The sequence below is a fragment of the Pelophylax lessonae genome (genome assembly GCF_965119305.1).
Source record: "Pelophylax lessonae genome assembly, chromosome: 6".
Taxonomy (NCBI): domain Eukaryota; kingdom Metazoa; phylum Chordata; class Amphibia; order Anura; family Ranidae; genus Pelophylax; species Pelophylax lessonae.
Genome location: NC_138773.1, coordinates 22,523,669 through 22,545,313, shown reverse-complemented (window position 1 = coordinate 22,545,313; position 21,645 = coordinate 22,523,669). Strand labels below are relative to the sequence as shown.

The 21,645-nt window shown below is 41.1% G+C and overlaps 1 protein-coding gene across 1 annotated transcript in view; it reads right to left on the bottom strand.

Annotated features, from left to right (window-relative positions):
* The window catches only part of LOC309557328 (microfibril-associated glycoprotein 4-like), a 31,387-nt gene that overhangs the window by 3,901 nt on the left and 5,841 nt on the right, over positions 1–21,645 (bottom strand). The window contains exon 3 of the mRNA XM_082259995.1: positions 4,169–4,348. Within this exon, the coding sequence (XP_082116121.1) occupies positions 4,169–4,348 (180 nt within the window). The remainder of the gene's footprint in view (positions 1–4,168; positions 4,349–21,645) is intronic.

The window sequence follows — 21,645 nt, the reverse complement described above, 5'->3', positions numbered from 1 at the left end:
GCCATCTATCTATCCACCAAATACTCACATATACATCCACCCATCAACCCACCTAACCATCTATCTATCCACCAAAGACTCACATATACATCCACCCATTAACCCACCTAACCATCTATCTATCCACCAACTACTCACATATACATCCACCCATCAACCCACCTAACCATCTATCTATCCACCAACTACTCACATATACATCCACCCATCAACCCACCTAACCATCTATCTATCCACCAAAGACTCACATATACATTCACCCATTAACCCACCTAACTATCTATCTATCCACCAAATACTCACATTTACATCCACCCATCAACCCACCTAACCATCTATCTATCTATCTATCTATCTATCCACCAAATACTCACATATTCATCCACCCATCAACCCACCTAACCATCTATCTATCCACCAAATACTCACATATACATCCACCCATTAACCCACCTAACCATCTATCTATCCACCAACTACTCACATATACATCCACCCATCAACCCACCTAACCATATATCTATCCACCAACTACTCACATATACTTTCACCCATCAACCCACCTAACCATCTATCTATCCACCAAATACTCACATATACATCCACCCATCAACCCACCTAACCATCTATCTATCCACCAAATACTCACATATACATCCACCCATCAACCCACCTAACCATCTATCTATCTATCCACCAACTACTCACATATACTTTCACCCATCAACCCACCTAACCATCTATCTATCCACCAAATACTCACATATACATCCACCCATCAACCCTCCTAACCATCTATCTATCCACCAAATACTCACATATACATCCACCCATCAACCCACCTAACCATCTATCTATCCACCAACTACTCACATATACATCCACCCATCAACCCACCTAACCATCTATCTATCCACCAACTACTCACATATAAATCCACCCATCAACCCACCTAACCATCTATCTATCCACCAACTACTCACATATACATCCACCCACCTAACCATCTATCTATCCACCAACTACTCACATATAAATCCACCCATCAACCCACCTAACCATCTATCTATCCACCAAATACTCACATATACATCCACCCATCAACCCACCTAACCATCTATCTATCCACCAACTACTCACATATACATCCACCCATCAACCCACCTAACCATCTATCTATCCACCAAAGACTCACATATACATCCACCCATTAACCCACCTAACTATCTATCTATCCACCAACTACTCACATATACATCCACCCATTAACCCACCTAACCATCTATCTATCCACCAACTACTCACATATACATCCACCCATTAACCCACCTAACCATCTATCTATCCACCAACTACTCACATATACATCCACCCATCAACCCACCTAACCATATATCTATCCACCAACTACTCACATATACTTTCACCCATCAACCCACCTAACCATCTATCTATCCACCAAATACTCACATATACATCCACCCATCAACCCACCTAACCATCTATCTATCCACCAAATACTCACATATACATCCACCCATCAACCCACCTAACCATCTATCCACCAAATACTCACATATACATCCACCCATCAACCCACCTAGCCATCTATCTATACACCAAAGACTCACATATGCATCCACCCATCAACCCACCTAACCATCTATCTATCCACCAACTACTCACATATACATCCACCCATCAACCCACCTAACCATCTATCTATCCACCAAATACTCACATATACATCCACCCATCAACCCACCTAACCATCTATCTATCCACCAACTACTCACATATAAATCCACCCATCAACCCACCTAACCATCTATCTATCCACCAACTACTCACATATACATCCACCCATCAACCCACCTAACCATCTATCTATCCACCAAAGACTCACATATACATCCACCCATCAACCCACCTAACCATCTATCTATCCACCAAATACTCACATATACATCCACCCATCAACCCACCTAACCATCTATCTATCCACCAACTACTCACATATACATCCACCCATCAACCCACCTAACCATCTATCTATCCACCAAATACTCACATATACATCCACCCATCAACCCACCTAACCATCTATCTATCCACCAAATGCTCACATATACATCCACCCATCAACCCTCCTAACGCATTCACATCTATGTGTTTTTTAGCCAGTACATTTTTGGAAAGGGTCATGGACCTTTTTTTCCCACAGCAGATTGTGTTTTGCGTGTAATAGACTTCAATGAACCAGCACCAAAAATACAAATGTTGCGTTTTTTTAATGCTCTTTTACATCGTTTTGCATTTTCCATTTTTTTTTTCTCTTTAACAAACTGTGTATAGCTAGTGGTATGTAAAGTTTCGGGAAGCCGGCCCCTGCGTTCCTAACAACTGATGAGGAGTTAGCTGTCAGTGGGCAATAAGCGTTGCCGGCAAAAAAAAAAAAAGGCAAACAAATGGTGTAGAGTGCCCCCCGCAATCCATACCAGGCCCTTAGGGTCTGGTATGGATTTTGAGGGGAATCCTATGCCAAAATTAAAAAAAAAATGTTGTGGGGTCCCCCTCAAAATCTATACCAGATCCTTATCTGAGCATGCAGCCAAGCATGTCAGGAAAGGGAGGGGACAAGTGAACAAACCATACCAAGTCGAATGCCCTCAGCATGGGGCTGCCCCTCCCCCCACAACACTTTGTCCCCATATTTATAGCACTGATTACTGTAGTAATGTCACTGGTCCCCCCAAAAGTGTCAAAAATGGCAGTTAAGGGTCCGATCTGTCCGTCGCAGTGTTGCAGTCCTGCAAAAAATCGCAGATCGCTGTCATTACTAGTAAAAAAAAAAAGCAATAAAAATGACAGAAATCTTTCCCGTAGTTAGTAAACGCAATAACTTTTGCGCAATCCAATCAAAATACGCTTATTGTGATTTTTTTTTCTTACCAAAAATATGTAGCAGAAAACAAATTGGCCTAAGATGTTAAAAAATTTTGATTTTTACATTTTTTTTTTTTGGGAATGTTATATAGCATTTTTTTTTTCAAAATTGTCGCTGTTTTTTTGTTTATAGCGCAAAAAAAAAAAATTGTAAAGGTGATCAAATACCACCAAAAGAAAGTTCTATTTGTGGGAAAAAAATGACATCAATTTTATTTGGGTACAGCGTCACACGACCGCGCAATTGTCCGTTAAAGTAACGCAGTGCCGAATCGCAAAAATGGCCTGGTCATTAAGGGGGCACATCCTTCCGGTCCAGAAGTGGTTAAAAGAAGATGTGATAGCGATATCCTTGAATAGTGACTCTAGCATTGGAAGTAAACTTTTTAATCTTGGGTTTCTAAAGAAGACATGTGACCACACAGTTACATAGTTACATATATAGTTACATAGTAGGTGAGGTTGAATAAAGACAATAGTCCATCCAGTTCAACCTGTGTGGGTGTGTGTGGCCGTAATCATCTCACATACCCCTTAATGTTCTGATCCTTGAGATGTACGTCTAAGAGTCTTTTGAAAGCCACCATACTTCCCGCAGAAACCACCTCTTGTGGTAGAGAATTCCACAATCCTGTAGCCCTAACAGTAAAGAACCCCCTGCGTTGCCTGAGGATAAAACGCTTCTCTTCTAATCGCATTGTATGCCCTCTAGTCCTCTTGCAATCCTTGCGACTGAATAGTTTTTTTTCTATGCTGAGATCACCATTGAGGTATTTATAAATTGCTATCATGTCCCCTCTCAGGCGTCTCTTCTCCAGGGAGAATAAATCAACCGATTGTAAACGCTCCTCATAATTAAGGTCCTCCAATCCCCTAATTAGTTCAGTTGCCCTTCTCTGGACTCTCTCCAGCTCCAACACATCCCTTTTGAGGACTGGTGAGCAGAACTGGACAGAGTACTGAAAAACAGTGAATTTGGATGAGAAGTGGTTCCATCTAAAACTATGTAAGGTCTTTATTTTACTGTTAGAGTGGTGAGGATGAAGCAATCCCTTCCACAGTTGGTGGTTTTAGTGGAGAGTGTAGAGAAGTAAAAAAAAAAAAAAAACATTAAATGTGTTTCTTAGCAAACACAATCTCCTGGGACATGTATCCATGTATCCCTTTATCCTTCTAACAACAAATGTAATCCTTTGCCCACTATCTGGCTTTAGTTCCTTACCAATAGGTTTGCATAGATTCCCTTCTTGAAAGCCAACCATATACATTCTGTAGCTGTCTCTCTCACCAGAGAGGGAGAAATTATTGTAGTACACAAAACGAGAGTCGTTGTCGAAATCTGTGAGGTCGATGCGCAGGCGGTAGTTCCTCTGAGAGCTGATTAGGTGGATGTTCTCCAGACCTGTTCCAGAAAAAAGATGGAGGTTAGCTTTCTCTTTTACGCTAGTTTAAAACTGATGTGAGCAGCTGCCTTTGTTTTTTGAATTTTTTGCAGATACACTTTGAAATTTTCCTCTGCTTCATAAAAGCAAGGTCCGTGCTTCTGGTGTGTTTCAGTACCTTTAAGGATGAATGGGTTGCCTCTAGATGAGCCTGCTTTGGGTTCATGCCCCATGGTTGGGGACTGGTTTTTAGTTATCGTTTGCACTCTACAGAAGCACCTTGGTGAGGCATTGGAGCTTCAATGTGCACTTGTAAATGCCTCTGTTTTAACCTGAGTAGGTGAGACAGTCTGGTTGAGGTTTTTTTGCTGACTAGCTTGAAATTGTGCTGCGCTACATATATACAGTATCTCACAAAAGTAAGTACACACGTTACATTTTTGTAAATATTTTAGAATATTTAGAAATAATAGGCTTAAATAAAACTGGGAAACAAGTTAGAAGAAAATGGAATGGCATTACAATAAGGACTTAACAACACAGGACAAACCAGCAATCAGCATTATATATGTGAATCCACACATGTAAAACAGACAAGCCTGGGCTTGTGTATCTGGCAAAATGGTGGGGTTATAGTGGGTAGATGCAGCTTACACAAAAATGTAATGGCTTATAACAATGCATCCAGGGCCAGAACAGTGTGTGATTGGCCCAAAGGCAAAAGCAAAAAAAAAAAAAACTATATATATATATATATATATATATATATATATATATATATATATATATTTATATATATATCCACAGTTTCTCACAAAAGTGAGTACACCCCTCACATTTTGCAAATATTTTATTCTATCTTTTCATGTGACAACACTGAAGAAATGACACTTTGCTACAATGTAAAGTAGTGAGTGTACAGCTTGTATAACAGTGTAAATTTGCTGTCCCCTCAAAATAACTCAACACACAGCCATTAATGTCTAAACCGCTGGCAACAAAAGTGAGTACACAACTAAGTGAAAATGTCCAAATTGGGCCCATTTAGCCATTTTCCCTCTCCGGTGTCATGTGACTCGTTAGTGTTACAAGGTCTCAGGTGTGAATGGGGAGCAGGTGTGTTAAATTTGGTGTTATCGCTCTCACTCTCTCATACTGGTCACTGGAAGTTCAACATGGTACCTCATGGCAAAGAACTCTCTGAGGATCTGAAAAAAAGAATTGTTGCTCTAAATAAAGATGGCCGAGTAAGAAGCTAGTAATTTCAAGCTAGTAAGAAGATTGCCAAGACCCTGAAACTGAGCTGCAGCACGGTGGCCAAGACAGTAGAGCGGTTTAACAGGACAGGTTCCACTCAGAACAGGCCTCACCATGGTCAACCAAAAAAGTTGAGTGCACGTGCTCAGCGTCATATCCAGAGGTTGTTTTTGGGAAGTAGACGTATGAGTGCTTCCAGCATTGCTACAGAGGTTGAAGGGGTGGGGGGTCAGACTGTCAGTGCTCAGACCATACGCTGCACACTGCATCAAATTGGTCTGCATGGCTGTTGTCCCAAAAGGAAGCCTCTTCTAAAGATGATGCACAAGAAAGCCCGCAAACAGTTTGCTGAAGACAAGCAGACTAAGGACATGGATTACTGGAACCATCTCCTGTGGCCTGATGAGACCAAGATAAACATATTTGGTTCAGATGGTGTCAAGCGTGTGTGACGGCAACCAGGTGAGGAGTACAAAGACAAGTGTGTCTTGCCTACAGTCAAGCATGGTGGTGGGAGTGTCATGGTCTGGGGCTGCTTGAGTGCTGCCGGCACTGGGGAACTACAGTTCATTGAGGGAACCATGAATGCCAACATGTACTGTGACATACTGAAGCAGAGCATGATCCCCTCCCTTCAGAGACTGGGCTGCAGGGCAGTATTCCAACATAACGACCCCAAACACACCTCCAAGACAACCAATGCCTTGCTAAAGAAGCTGAGGGTAAAGATGATGGACTGGCCAAGCATGTCTCCAAACCTAAACCCTATTGAGCATCTGTGAGGCATCCTCAAACGGAAGGTGGAGGAGCGCAAGGTCTCTAACATCCACCAGCTCTGTGATGTCATCATGGAGGAATGGAAGAGGATTCCAATGGCAACCCTTTAAAGCTCTAAAGAACTCCATGCCCAAGAGGGTTAAGGCAGGGCTGGAAAATAATGGCGGCCACAGAAAATATTGACACTTTGGACCTAATTTGGACATTTTAAGGGTGTACTCACATTGTTGCCAGCGGTTTAGACATTAATGGCTGTGTGTTGAGTTATTTTGAGGGGACAGCAAACTTACACCATTATACAAGCTGTACACTCACTACTTTACATTGTAGCAAAGTGTCATTTCTTCAGTGTTGTTACATGAAAAGATAGAATAAAATATTTACAAAAATGTGAGGGGTGTAGTTAGTTTTGTGAGTGTATATATATACTGTGTGTGTGTGTGTGTGTGTGTGTGTATGTATATATATATATATATATATATATATATTTTGCTTTTGCCTTTGGTCCAATCACACACTGTTCTGGCCCTGGATGCATTGTTATAAACCATTACATTTTTGTGTAAGCTGCATCTACCCACTATAACCCCACCATTTTGCAGATACACAAGCCCAGGCGTGTCTTTTTTACATGGGTGGATTCGCATATATCATGCTGATTGCTGGTTTGTCCTGTGTTAAGTCTTTATTGTAATGACATTTCATTTTCTTCTAACTTGTTTCCCAGTTTTATTTAAGCCTATTTCTAAATATTCTTCAGACTGTGAGTCTATGTAATACAGATTTCAAAAGTTTATCTGCATTCTAAACTCTGCAGTATATCAGTTCACCATTACCTGCCTTCCCCAGCAGCTGGCTTGAGGGTCTATAACTCCATTACCCACAAAACCCTGGGCTCCCATCATCCCCTGGACTCCTGTACATACCCAAGGAATATATTTTGCAGCTCTGTGTGCCTTCCAGTGCTCAGTGGGACTGTGCCCGAGGGAGCAGCCGTGACTTTTTATGTACAAAGAGACCACTTGCTCCAGTAAGAGTCCTCTATGTTCAAGGTGGTGGGCCACTTTGGTGTTTGCAGCATTGGGTTATCAAGGTTTTCTTACAATACTTTTCACTAGTTTGGACTTTTATTCATATTTTTGGGACTCCTGAAGAAGCGCTTGGTGCGATACGGCCGTAGAGCAGGGTTACATGTCAGAGGTCCATAAGCCACCATTCTTAGTCCGAGTCTGATGGCTTTATATGTACAGTTAGCGCCGGTTCACATAGGAGCGACGCTACTTTCAGGGGCGACCTCCGAGATCGCGGTGCGAGCAGCGCGCCGCGACCTCGGAGCGGCCGCCACGGACTTCATAACATTGAAGTCTATGGCGGTCGCCTCCTGGTCGCCCCAAAGAAGCTCCGGACCCTTTTTCTAGGTCGGAGCGACTTGTGTCGCTCCTATTAGAACGGGTCCGCAGCTTTCCTATGGGAGGCGACCTGCGGCGACCTGTGAGGCGACCAGGTCGCCTCACAGGTCGCCCTAGTGTGAACCGGGGCTAAGTGCTTTATTTACTATATGGATCTCTATTTGTTTTAAATTCAACTCGTATTAGCTACTTTTGCTATTTTATTAATAAATACTACACCATGAGGAGATCTTTTCTCTTATGCCTGGTAATTTCTCACACCTGTTTTGGATGTAACATCTGAGGAGAGTCTGTATTCTGGAGGAATAAGAAGATAATTTCCCGCCTGATCTGGCTTTATCTAATTGATAGCAAAAGTGAAAATTGCGCTCAGCAATAGATTCTTGAAAAAGTGCTATAAGTACATCAGTGCATATGTGATAGATCACAAACTAATAGTATACAAATACAATAATATATATAAATAAATAAATGATGGCAATAATTAGGCTAAAAAGTCCTTAAAGTGCTCTGTGCAAACTGTGCAACTCTAAGTCTTCAGCAATCTTGGATTTGATGAGAACCTCCACCACAAACACCTCCACCCAGTGGTCAGATAATATACTCTTTACCAGAATGCGATGACCCCTTAATTACAGGGGGTCAAACACGGCATTTCACTCCACACTGGCTGAAGGTTATCCTCATCGCTGTTATCACCTCAAAGGATTTATGCCCAATTGCTTTGACAAGGTTCCGGATCTCCGGACATCATAGTGCAAAGAAAGATAAAGGAAACTCCGATAGTGCATTACCATTTGATACTGGGTTTAATAAAAGATATATTGCACTTACATCATAGCGGTGTTTCAACGCTTGTAGTACAAAGTATACAGCTGGTCTGGTGGATGGGACGCCGCTCGCGCTCCACGCCTCACCTCACCGGAACTCTACGGTCTCACGCTCCCGACGCACGTTTCGTCAGCCGCGCTGACGTCATCAGGGGGATCATGTAAAAAACAAAACACAGAGCGCTACGAAGACCTCCAGCATATGAAGGGTGGATGAACAGAACTAATAAGCAGCTGAATCCAGGGAGGGAGGGAGGGGGGGGGGGAGGGGAGGGAAGGGAAAAGAAAAAAAAAAAAAAAAAAAAAAAAAAACACAGGCAATAAAAAAGGTTGTAGTTGCAAATAGACATAGGCATAAAATGGTACAATACAATAGGGGACAATGGGATAGCATAAATAGGTTGATGATCCTAAAGGGGATAAAGTCCGTGGGCACTGAGCTGCTCTTCCACAGATGAGGAGGAAGAATCTGTATAGACAAAAAGAAGAGGGGAGAAGCGCTCTAAGTGCAGACAATTTATTGCAGATAACAAGGCAGGTGATATACACTCACTAGACATGAAGACTGAAAAGCTGTATGTGTCAAAGCAATCCTGCAGCCATCCTCTGGAGGGTGTCCTCTGGTCACAGGAAGCCGTATGCAGTACTGTCACTGGCGGTGGGAGGGAAGAAAGCCGGCTGTCTCCCACAACATCAGCGGTGAGCGGTCAAGCGGCTCGGATCTGCGGTTCCGTGTTGCGAGTGATGGATGGAGGCACTCTCACCCACAGGGATGGTGGGATCTGTCCGATGTGTTACGGCATGCACGACGCGTTTCTGAGCATGCGCGGGGTCCTCTGCACCCGGCGCGCTCTTTCATCAGGTGCTAGAGTGCCGTAGTCTCTGTGGGGCTTTATATAGTGCTGAACAAGAGGATAATTAGGCACAGCTGAAGTAAGGGGATGGCAACCGCCCACAGCACTGAGCAATAACCTAACCAATCAAACATTTTTGTAGCAATGGGAGAGATTAAAAACAACTTAGAAGTGGAGTGTGATCGGTCGGCTGCCCTTAAATACACATGTATGTGGGCTAGACAACCGCTTATCACAGTGATAGCAAACAATTAGGCAATACAAAACATATAATAAATGTAAAATAGGGGTAAGCCTGGGTTCATCAAGGCTTATGAAGAACATGTAAAAACGTTCCAGGTTTAAAATGATACAATTATAAAAATAAAAAAGTTGATAAAAAGCATCTTTAAAAGGTATATTATAAGAGCTAATGCATAATACCTATACAGGCTGTGGTATGGAGAAACATATAAGCAAATGAAACAATAAAAGGAGGAAGGGGAAGGGGGGGGGAGTAAAAAAGCCTTATATATTGGATAAGAAAATGGAGGATGGATATAACCCATATATAGGTGTACATATGTATATCCTAATAATTATATTTTCTGTATAAAGGATTTTTATATGGATTACCAACTACGGTACCACATGTATGATATATAGGGGAATAAGCCTTCTGATTGCTCAGTAGGTAAACCTTATAAAGTTTGTATAAAAGATTTATATACCAGAACCAGGGCCAAAGTGTATATATTAAAAAATCATCTGATATGATGTGGTGAAAAAATAATAAATAAAGACCAACAGAAAACCCTGATAATAATTATAAGATAGTGTGCACGTCTAATTCTTCATTTAACCCTCGAGGAGCGAGAACATCTAACGTATAGATCCAGAAAGTCTCTCGCATACATAATTTGGAAAATCGTTCTCCCTCCGGCAAGTCTTTGGGAATCGATTCGATAACCCAAATTTTTAGTCCCTCGGTGGATTTTCCGTGGACTTCTGAAAAATGTCGAGGGACACTATGAAGGTCACATCCACCTTCAATAAGACGGCGATGTTTGCCGAATCGTTGTCTGACTGGTCTGATGGTTCGACCTACATAGAGCAACTGGCAGGGGCATATCAGACAATACACCACATAGTCTGTGGAACAGTTGAAAAAATTGTCCAAGACATAGGTTTTGTCATTATGTGTAAAGTTCTTTTGGCCATGTTGCACAAAACTACACATTTTGCATAACTTTTTACGGCAGGCATACATGCCTTTCAGGGGGATCATCCATGACGGATGATTAGTGGCCTTGATGTTCTTTAATTTGCTGGGTGCTATTTTGTTTTTCAAGGTGGTAGCCCTCCTATAAGTCACTTTTGGCTTGTCCAAAATGACCGAGTTCAAGTGGGGGTCTTGTTTTAGGATATCCCAGTGTTTTGATAGAATTTTTTCCATTTTTCTATACTGACAATGGAACTTAGTGACAAAACGAACAGGATGATATTCGCTCTTGGCCCTAGAACTAGGATGTTTCCCTGGAAGATAGGCCTCATAGGCTGAGTTTACCAAATCATCAGGGTAGCCCTTCTCTGAGAATTTTTTCTTTAAGTGTTTACTTTGAGTTAGATAATCTCCATCTCTGGTACAGTTCTGTCGAAGTCGACAGAACTGGCCTTTTGGTATATTTTTCGTCCATTGGGGGTGATGGCAACTCTTATAATGGAGATATGAATTACCTCCCGTGGGTTTGATATAATTTTTGGCATGTATCTGATGTAGCTCATGTCCCAATTCCAGATCTAAAAAAGGCATAGAATCTGGATGTGAGACTGACGTGAACGATAGACCCAAAGAGTTGTTATTGCAGTGGCTGACAAAACCGTCAATCTGGGATGCGGAACCATCCCAGATGACGATAATGTCGTCAATATACCGCCCAAAAAAAACGATGTGTTGAGCAAATGGATTATTCTGCCAAATGTATCTAAGTTCCCAATAGCCCATGGTCAGATTCGCATATGAAGGAGCAAAGTTAGCTCCCATGGCTGTGCCATTTATCTGCAGATAAAACGTGTCCTCAAACTGAAAATAGTTGTGGGTTAGGCAGAAATGTGTCGCTTCCAAAATAAAGGAAACTTGGTCATGATGTAGGGAAGAATCTAGTAGGAGAAAATGTTGTAATGCTTGTAAGCCTATACTATGGGGGATAGATGTATACAAGGAGCTAACATCTAAAGATAGCCACGAGTAACTATCTTCCCATCTATATGGCGTAATCTGCTCCAATAGGTGGCCCGAGTCTCGTATGTACGATTGCAGACTTTGGGCCAAGGGCTGTAAAAAGACATCAATAAACTGTGAGAGGCCACTAGTGACGCTATTCATTGCTGCAACGATAGGTCTCCCTGGGGGATGAAGGGGGTCTTTATGGACCTTTGGCAGGTGGTAGAAATATGGAGTATTATAATACTCCTTTTTCAAAAAGGCCGCCTCATCCTTATTAATCACTTTTTTGGATAGTGCAGAACCTACCAGTTGTTCGACCTCAATTTTATATATGGGCAATGGGTCTTTTGAGAGCCTCAAGTATGTTTTTTGGTCACTTAATAGTCGAAGGGCTTCGTTCACATAATCAGTTTTATTCTGTAGGACAATGCCCCCACCTTTGTCTGCAGATTTAATAATAAGATCAGGGTTATCAGAGAATCTCTTAAGGGCCTGGGATTCGCCATGATGGAGATTAAGGTGGGAGTATTTGCTCTGTTTTGATGTATCTGAACACATGGCTTGCAGGTCAGCAAAGACTGTCCTATAATAAGTTTCTAGGTACGGGCCTTTTGAGCGTGTGGGGTAAAACACGGATTTAGGCCGTAAGTCCGTATGGGTATAGTGTGGCGACTCCGGGAGATGCTGAGTATATAACAGTATATCAGGGTCCAGATCGTCATCCTCACAGGGACCATAAGTGCTAAAGGGACTGCCAGGAAAAATCTCATCAGTTGGGGTAGGGGCATTGGTGTCTACATTGTCAGCGAGGGAGCTGGTATCAGCCTGTTTGGCCTTTATATTGAAATAACGCTTCAATGTAAGGTTGCGTATAAACTTATTTAAATCACGAAATAGTAAAAAGGAGTTAGGGAAGGAGGTAGGGGCAAAACTTAGGCCTTTATGTAATAAGGACATATCATCCTGATTTAACTGGACGGAGGAAAGATTAAAAATCTTTATAGTCTCCGTTGTTTGGAGTTTATTTTTGGTAATTCGTTTACCTCCTCTACATCCTCGTCTATAATTTTTCTTTTTTTCTTTCTGGTATTGGTCAGTGGGCCCTCCTCTAAAAAAGACACCGGAGGAGGGACCATTGTAGAGGGAACCGTGTCAAGTTCATTGATCATGACAGGAAAAGATATATTTTGGCTCAAGCCAAGTGACTTTGGTGTTACTGGTATCTGACTGGCTATAGGGGGACTAATGTACTCTTCCCGGTTGGCGGGTAAGTTTGGGAGGGTCTGAACCGACGTGGGGACAGATGACTTACCAGCGGTAACTCGGGCGTTGGTGGTACTGGAAAGTCTATTTTTAGTAATATTATTATAGGTGGCAGAAATGCTCTCAATCTTACTAACTTTACCTATATCTGTCTTGGTTTTGTTTTTATTTTTATTTTTATTTTTATTTTTATTATTACACTTATTAGAATGGTTAGGTGGAATTCTGGTTGGACAACTAGAGGGAATATTACTCTTATTATGTTGGTCAAAGAGTCTATCTACATTAGTGGTCTGATTCTTGGCTATGGGTATGAGTCTATGGTTGTACATGGGCCGTGTATAACTGCCACCACTATGTGGCGCGGTCCTAAGGGGTTGGACTGGGTGAATCTCCAGGGACATTAGTGGAGGTATGTGGTGATTTTGTTTCCACAGGAAAACCTTATCGTTGCTGTAATCATCTAGGTCTCTCCTAAATTTATCCAATTTAGTATGTATGAGTTGGTCCTCCTTTCTTTTTGTATTCCTTTTTAGAGTGTCAAACCACTCAAGAGGGATATGCGTATGAAAACTCTCAATGTCCTGAATCAATATTTGGATGTTGTGTACTAATGGTTCTGGTATATAAATCTTTTATACAAACTTTATAAGGTTTACCTACTGAGCAATCAGAAGGCTTATTCCCCTATATATCATACATGTGGTACCGTAGTTGGTAATCCATATAAAAATCCTTTATACAGAAAATATAATTATTAGGATATACATATGTACACCTATATATGGGTTATATCCATCCTCCATTTTCTTATCCAATATATAAGGCTTTTTTACTCCCCCCCCCTTCCCCTTCCTCCTTTTATTGTTTCATTTGCTTATATGTTTCTCCATACCACAGCCTGTATAGGTATTATGCATTAGCTCTTATAATATACCTTTTAAAGATGCTTTTTATCAACTTTTTTATTTTTATAATTGTATCATTTTAAACCTGGAACGTTTTTACATGTTCTTCATAAGCCTTGATGAACCCAGGCTTACCCCTATTTTACATTTATTATATGTTTTGTATTGCCTAATTGTTTGCTATCACTGTGATAAGCGGTTGTCTAGCCCACATACATGTGTATTTAAGGGCAGCCGACCGATCACACTCCACTTCTAAGTTGTTTTTAATCTCTCCCATTGCTACAAAAATGTTTGATTGGTTAGGTTATTGCTCAGTGCTGTGGGCGGTTGCCATCCCCTTACTTCAGCTGTGCCTAATTATCCTCTTGTTCAGCACTATATAAAGCCCCACAGAGACTACGGCACTCTAGCACCTGATGAAAGAGCGCGCCGGGTGCAGAGGACCCCGCGCATGCTCAGAAACGCGTCGTGCATGCCGTAACACATCGGACAGATCCCACCATCCCTGTGGGTGAGAGTGCCTCCATCCATCACTCGCAACACGGAACCGCAGATCCGAGCCGCTTGACCGCTCACCGCTGATGTTGTGGGAGACAGCCGGCTTTCTTCCCTCCCACCGCCAGTGACAGTACTGCATACGGCTTCCTGTGACCAGAGGACACCCTCCAGAGGATGGCTGCAGGATTGCTTTGACACATACAGCTTTTCAGTCTTCATGTCTAGTGAGTGTATATCACCTGCCTTGTTATCTGCAATAAATTGTCTGCACTTAGAGCGCTTCTCCCCTCTTCTTTTTGTCTATCAGGGGGATCATGTGACCGTAATTTTCCTCACAATATAAATAGAGGCTGATACGCTCACAGCATCCAATCGCCGTCCACCGGCTCCTACAAACCGCCCACTCTTCAGATAGACTGTTAGGTTCTGCACCTAATACGGGTGCCTTCCGGGGACAAAATTAGTATTTTTTCTTAAGACAAGTTTAACACTATTTTGGCTGTTCCGGTGTGCAAACCACTAATCCTTACAGCAAAAGATTGAAAACTATGTCTGTGATCCGATTCTCCAAATTGCGATATATTAGTTTATACTATGGATGGGATGCTGTTTGCACTAAGGAAATAAGAAAGTACTTAAAAAATTCCTTAAAAATACCCAGTGTATATACACATATGAAATTATATTAAAATGAATGCATATTTATTTATCAACATCCTAAAATTATTCAATTTATTAATTAAAATATATATATAGAGTTTAAAATTTAAAGTTAATTATTTAATTAATTTTATTAAAATTATAAAATTTGTAATATGGTTGAAGGTGATGATTTTCTTTAAAAGTTTGAAATGTAACAATTCAGATCCACATCAATGTTCATACCCAATGACTGCAGTGTGTTCATTTTGTAGATCCACTGGGTCTCATTCATGGAAATTTTCTTTGTCATGTTGCCCCCTCTCCAGTGGTTATCTACTGCATCTATCCCACAGAAGGACATGAAGGAAGGGTCCTTATTGTGATAAAGGCGGAAATGGTTGGAGAGGCTATGTTTGGGAAAACCTCTCCTGACATTCCCAACATGCTCATTAATCCTGACAGATAGTTGACGGGTTGTCCTACCTATATATTGCAACCCACAGGGACAACTGATTAGGTATGTCACGTGGGTGGATCTGCAGGATATGAGTCTATTAATGCTAAATTTCTGTCCTGTCACTTTGGATTGAAAAGAAGTGATTTTTCTAGGATTTTTCTTAGTCATTTGACAAGCATTACATTTCCTGCATGGATAGAAGCCTTTTACGTCCAGAAAGGTGGACTTCCTCCTTGGAGGGTCGGGTATATTGGGTGCCAACATGTGTCTAAGATTGGGGGCTTTCCTGTATATAAAATGCGGTCTGTCAGGTAAAATTTGGTTGAGGGTTTTGTCTTTCATTAAAATAGGCCAATATTTCCAGACAATCCCTTCAACTTGTTTGTAATTCCTGTTAAAATCTGTTAAAAAGGCCAATTCACCCTTGTTTTCCACTTCCTTATTCTTTGTTTTTAATAGTTCATTTCTTGGCATCTGCAATACAAGATCTCTGGTCTTTTGGACTTCCTCTAGCCTGTATCCCTTTTCTACAAACCTAGCTGTTAAAAGGTTTGATTGGGTGAGGTAGTCTTCATCACTTCTACAATTGCGTCTTATGCGCATATACTGCCCTTTTGGTATTGCACCTAGCCATTTGGGGTGGTGACAGCTTCTTGTGGGGATATAGCTGTTTCTATCAGTTTCCTTATAATAACTCATAGTAGAAACAGCTCCATCCTGCTTCACCAAGGTTAGGTCGAGAAAATTTACTGACATTTTGTCCCATGTGGCCGTAAAAACCAGACCATACTGATTCCTGTTGATATGTTCAATGAATAGTTTCAGGGATTCCTCAGGACCATTCCATATCAGTAGTAGGTCGTCAATAAATCTTTTATACAGGACCACGGAAGGGTTAGGATTTGCAAAAATTTCCCTTTCTTCCCATTGACCAAGTAGGATATTTGCCACACTTGGGGCATACTTGGCGCCCATGGCAACGCCTTTAATTTGATTATAATAGCCCCCATCATGCCAGAAGTAATTATTTTCCATGGCTAAACTTAAGGCATCACAAATAAATTTCTTTTGACGTGGTTTTATGTTGGTTTTGTTATTTAGGGCAGAGATAGTAGTATTTAGTACATCATCTTGTTTTAAACTTGTGTACAATGACTCAATGTCAATTGTTACCAAGAAAGTGTTGGATTGTACTTCCACATTTTCTAGCAAATTAATTAAATGCTTGCTGTCTTTAAGGTGAGATGGATACAAAGGGACTATCGGCTGCAAAAAGTGATCAACATATTCTCCTATACGGGAGAATATGGAGTCTATTCCACTTATTATTGGCCTCCCTGGGGGCTTAGTTTTGTTCTTGTGAACTTTTGGCAACTGATAGATAGTAGGTAGACGTGGTGCTTTGGGCACTAGATACTTGGCTTCCTTTTTAGTCAAGATGCCCATGTCTTTGGCCCTCTTAACCAGTTTTTCCAGTTTGGACTTCAGATTACGGGTGGGGTTGGCTCTCAATTTTCTGTAGGTGACCTGATCACCAACCAGTCTATCCAATTCTTCTTTATAATCGCTTTTATTGAGAACCACTATTTCCCCCCCCCCCCTTTGTCTGCCCCTTTTATCACAATATTTTTTCTGTTTTCATATTCCTTAAAACCTTTTTCCAATTCTCTCCTGGTACCTTGTCTCTTAAATTTCATTTTTCTTACGTCATCCTCAACCATATTTTTAAAAACTTCCAAGCAGTGGTTGGAAGCTTTCGGGGGATTAAAAACAGACCGGTTTTTTAATCCGCTATTCTGGTACTCAGTGGTATTAGTAGTAGACACAGAGGGTTTTTCTAAAAAGTGTTTCTTAGTTTTAAGTTTCCTGACGTATTTTTCTATATCAATAAAAGTGTTGAACTTATCCACACTTTTGTCAGGAGCAAATTTTAACCCTAACTCCAGTATTCTTAATTCATCTGGTGTAAATTGGACATCACTAAGATTGAAAATCCCGGCTCCTAGGATTCTCTTTTTCTTTTGTTTCTTTCGTCCACCCCTACATCCTCTCCTCTGTTTTCTCCCCTTCCTGTTGGTGGGCCATTCTGTTGGGGGGTTGTCCCTTGTTGATATTGGGGATAAGTATCCCCTCCCCATTGTTGCCAATGGTTCCCTCTCTGCCATTGGTTCTCCTGGTTCCATTGCTGTTGGGGTCTCCAGTTCTGGGACCCATGGCCTCGTTGCCAGGGGCGGCCTCTCCGGCCCCCTCTGTGGCCTTGTCCCGTTCCATTTGGGTGGTTTTGGGAGCCTCTTCCTCTCCCTCACCAATGGGGAGGGGATACTTATCCCCAATATCAACAAGGGACAACCCCCCAACAGAATGGCCCACCAACAGGAAGGGGAGAAAACAGAGGAGAGGATGTAGGGGTGGACGAAAGAAACAAAAGAAAAAGAGAATCCTAGGAGCCGGGATTTTCAATCTTAGTGACGTCCAATTTACACCAGATGAATTAAGAATACTGGAGTTAGGGTTAAAATTTGCTCCTGACAAAAGTGTGGATAAGTTCAACACTTTTATCGATATAGAAAAATACGTCAGGAAGCTTAAAATTAAGAAGAAAAACCCTCTGTGTCTACTACTAATACCACTGAGTACCAGAATAGTGGATTAAAAAAACGGTCTGTTTTTAATCCCCGAAAACTTCCAACCACTGCTTGGAAGTTTTTAAAAATATGGTTGAGGATGACGTAAGAAAAATGAAATTTAAGAGACAAGGTACCAGGAGAGAATTGGAAAAAGGTTTTAAGGAATTGGAAAACAGAAAAAATATTGTGATAAGAGGGGCAGACAAAGGGGGGGGGGGGAAATAGTGGTTCTCAATAAAAGCGATTATAAAGAAGAATTGGATAGACTGGTTGGTGATCAGGTCACCTACAGAAAATTGAGAGCCAACCCCACCCGTAATCTGAAGTCCAAACTGGAAAAACTGGTTAAGAGGGCCAAAGACATGGGCATCTTGACTAAAAAGGAAGCCAAGTATCTAGTGCCCAAAGCACCACGTCTACCTACTATCTATCAGTTGCCAAAAGTTCACAAGAACAAAACTAAGCCCCCAGGGAGGCCAATAATAAGTGGAATAGACTCCATATTCTCCCGTATAGGAGAATATGTTGATCACTTTTTGCAGCCGATAGTCCCTTTGTATCCATCTCACCTTAAAGACAGCAAGCATTTAATTAATTTGCTAGAAAATGTGGAAGTACAATCCAACACTTTCTTGGTAACAATTGACATTGAGTCATTGTACACAAGTTTAAAACAAGATGATGTACTAAATACTACTATCTCTGCCCTAAATACCAAAACCAACATAAAACCACGTCAAAAGAAATTTATTTGTGATGCCTTAAGTTTAGCCATGGAAAATAATTACTTCTGGCATGATGGGGGCTATTATAATCAAATTAAAGGCGTTGCCATGGGCGCCAAGTATGCCCCAAGTGTGGCAAATATCCTACTTGGTCAATGGGAAGAAAGGGAAATTTTTGCAAATCCTAACCCTTCCGTGGTCCTGTATAAAAGATTTATTGACGACCTACTCCTGATATGGAATGGTCCTGAGGAATCCCTGAAACTATTCATTGAACATATCAACAGGAATCAGTATGGTCTGGTTTTTACGGCCACATGGGACAAAATGTCAGTAAATTTTCTCGACCTAACCTTGGTGAAGCAGGATGGAGCTGTTTCTACTATGAGTTATTTTAAGGAAACTGATAGAAACAGCTATATCCCCACAAGAAGCTGTCACCACCCCAAATGGCTAGGTGCAATACCAAAAGGGCAGTATATGCGCATAAGACGCAATTGTAGAAGTGATGAAGACTACCTCACCCAATCAAACCTTTTAACAGCTAGGTTTGTAGAAAAGGGATACAGGCTAGAGGAAGTCCAAAAGACCAGAGATCTTGTATTGCAGATGCCAAGAAATTAACTATTAAAAATAAAGAATAAGGAAGTGGAAAACAAGGGTGAATTGGCCTTTTTAACTGATTTTAACAGGAATTACAAACAAGTTGAAGGGATTGTCCGGAAATATTGGCCTATTTTAATGAAAGACAAAACCCTCAACCAAATTTTACCTGACAGACCGCATTTTATATACAGGAAAGCCCCCAATCTTAGACACATGTTGGCACCCAATATACCCGACCCTCCAAGGAGGAAGTCCACCTTTCTGGACGTAAAAGGCTTCTATCCATGCAGGAAATGTAATGCTTGTCAAATGACTAAGAAAAATCCTAGAAAAATCACTTCTTTTCAATCCAAAGTGACAGGACAGAAATTTAGCATTAATAGACTCATATCCTGCAGATCCACCCACGTGACATACCTAATCAGTTGTCCCTGTGGGTTGCAATATATAGGTAGGACAACCTGTCAACTATCTGTCAGGATTAATGAGCATGTTGGGAATGTCAGGAGAGGTTTTCCCAAACATAGCCTCTCCAACCATTTCCGCCTTTATCACAATAAGGACCCTTTCCTCATGTCCTTCTGTGGGATAGATGCAGTAGATAACCACTGGAGAGGGGGCAACATGACAAAGAAAATTTCCATGAATGAGACCCAGTGGATCTACAAAATGAACACACTGCAGCCATTGGGTATGAACATTGATGTGGATCTGAATTGTAACATTTCAAACTTTTAAAGAAAATCATCACCTTCTACCATATTACAAATTTTATAATTTTAATAAAATTAATTAAATAATTAACTTTAAATTTTAAACTCTATATATATTTTAATTAATAAATTGAATAATTTTAGGATGTTGATAAATAAATATGCATTGATTTTAATATAATTTCATATGTGTATATACACTGGGTATTTTTAAGGAATTTTTTAAGTACTTTCTTATTTCCTTACAAAAGTGCAAACAGCATCCCATCCATAGTATAAACGAATATATCGCAATTTGGAGAATCGGATCACAGACATAGTTTTCAATCGTTTGCTGTAAGGATTAGTGGTTTGCACACCGGAACAGCCAAAATAGTGTTAAACTTGTCTTAAGAAAAAATACTAATTTTGTCCCCGGAAGGCACCCGTATTAGGTGCAGAACCGTCTATCTGAAGAGTGGGCGGTTTGTAGGAGCCGGTGGACGGCGATTGGATGCTGTGAGCGTATCAGCCTCTATTTATATTGTGAGGAAAATTACGGTCACATGATCCCCCTGATGACGTCAGCGCGGCTGACGAAACGTGCGTCGTGAGACCGTAGAGTTCCAGTGAGGTGAGGCGTGGAGCGCGAGCGGCGTCCCATCCACCAGACAAGCTGTATACTTTGTACTACAAGCGTTGAAACACCGCTATGATGTAAGTGCAATATATCTTTTATTAAACCCAGTATCAAACGGTAATGCACTATCGGAGTTTCCTTTATCTTTCTTTGCACTATGATGTCCGGAGATCCGGAACCTTGTCAAAGCAATTGGGCATAAATCCTTTGAGGTGATAACAGCGATGAGGATAACCTTCAGCCAGTGTGGAGTGAAATGCCGTGTTTGACCCCCTGTAATTAAGGGGTCATCGCATTCTGGTAAAGAGTATATTATCTGACCACTGGGTGGAGGTGTTTGTGGTGGAGGTTCCCATCAAATCCAAGATTGCTGAAGACTTAGAGTTGCACAGTTTGCACAGAGCACTTTAAGGACTTTTTAGCCTAATTATTGCCATCATTTATTTATTTATATATATTATTGTATTTGTATACTATTAGTTTGTGATCTATCACATATGCACTGATGCACTAATAACACTTTTTCAAGAATCTATTGCTTAGCGCAATTTTCACTTTTGCTATCAATTTTTCACGTTTTCACGTTCAGATTGCAGCTCGCAGTGTGGAAGTAATGCCCGGAATCAATTTATTATTTATAAATTACTATTTAATTTATTTATTTCACTAATTTATTTAGAAGTCCCTGTTGTCAAATATATCCTTTGCGCAGGTCTTTTTGGTTAGCACCATTTTTCTCATATGGCTTTATCTAATGCCTCGTACACACGCACCGATTGTCGGCCAAACGATCGGCCGTCTTTTGTTCAGTGCTGTCGTGTTGGTTGGTTGTCGGTTGAAATGTACTTTAACCTCCCTGGCGGTATCCCCGAGCGTGACTCGGGGTGGATTTTTCATTGCAGGATCGGTATCCCCGAGTCACG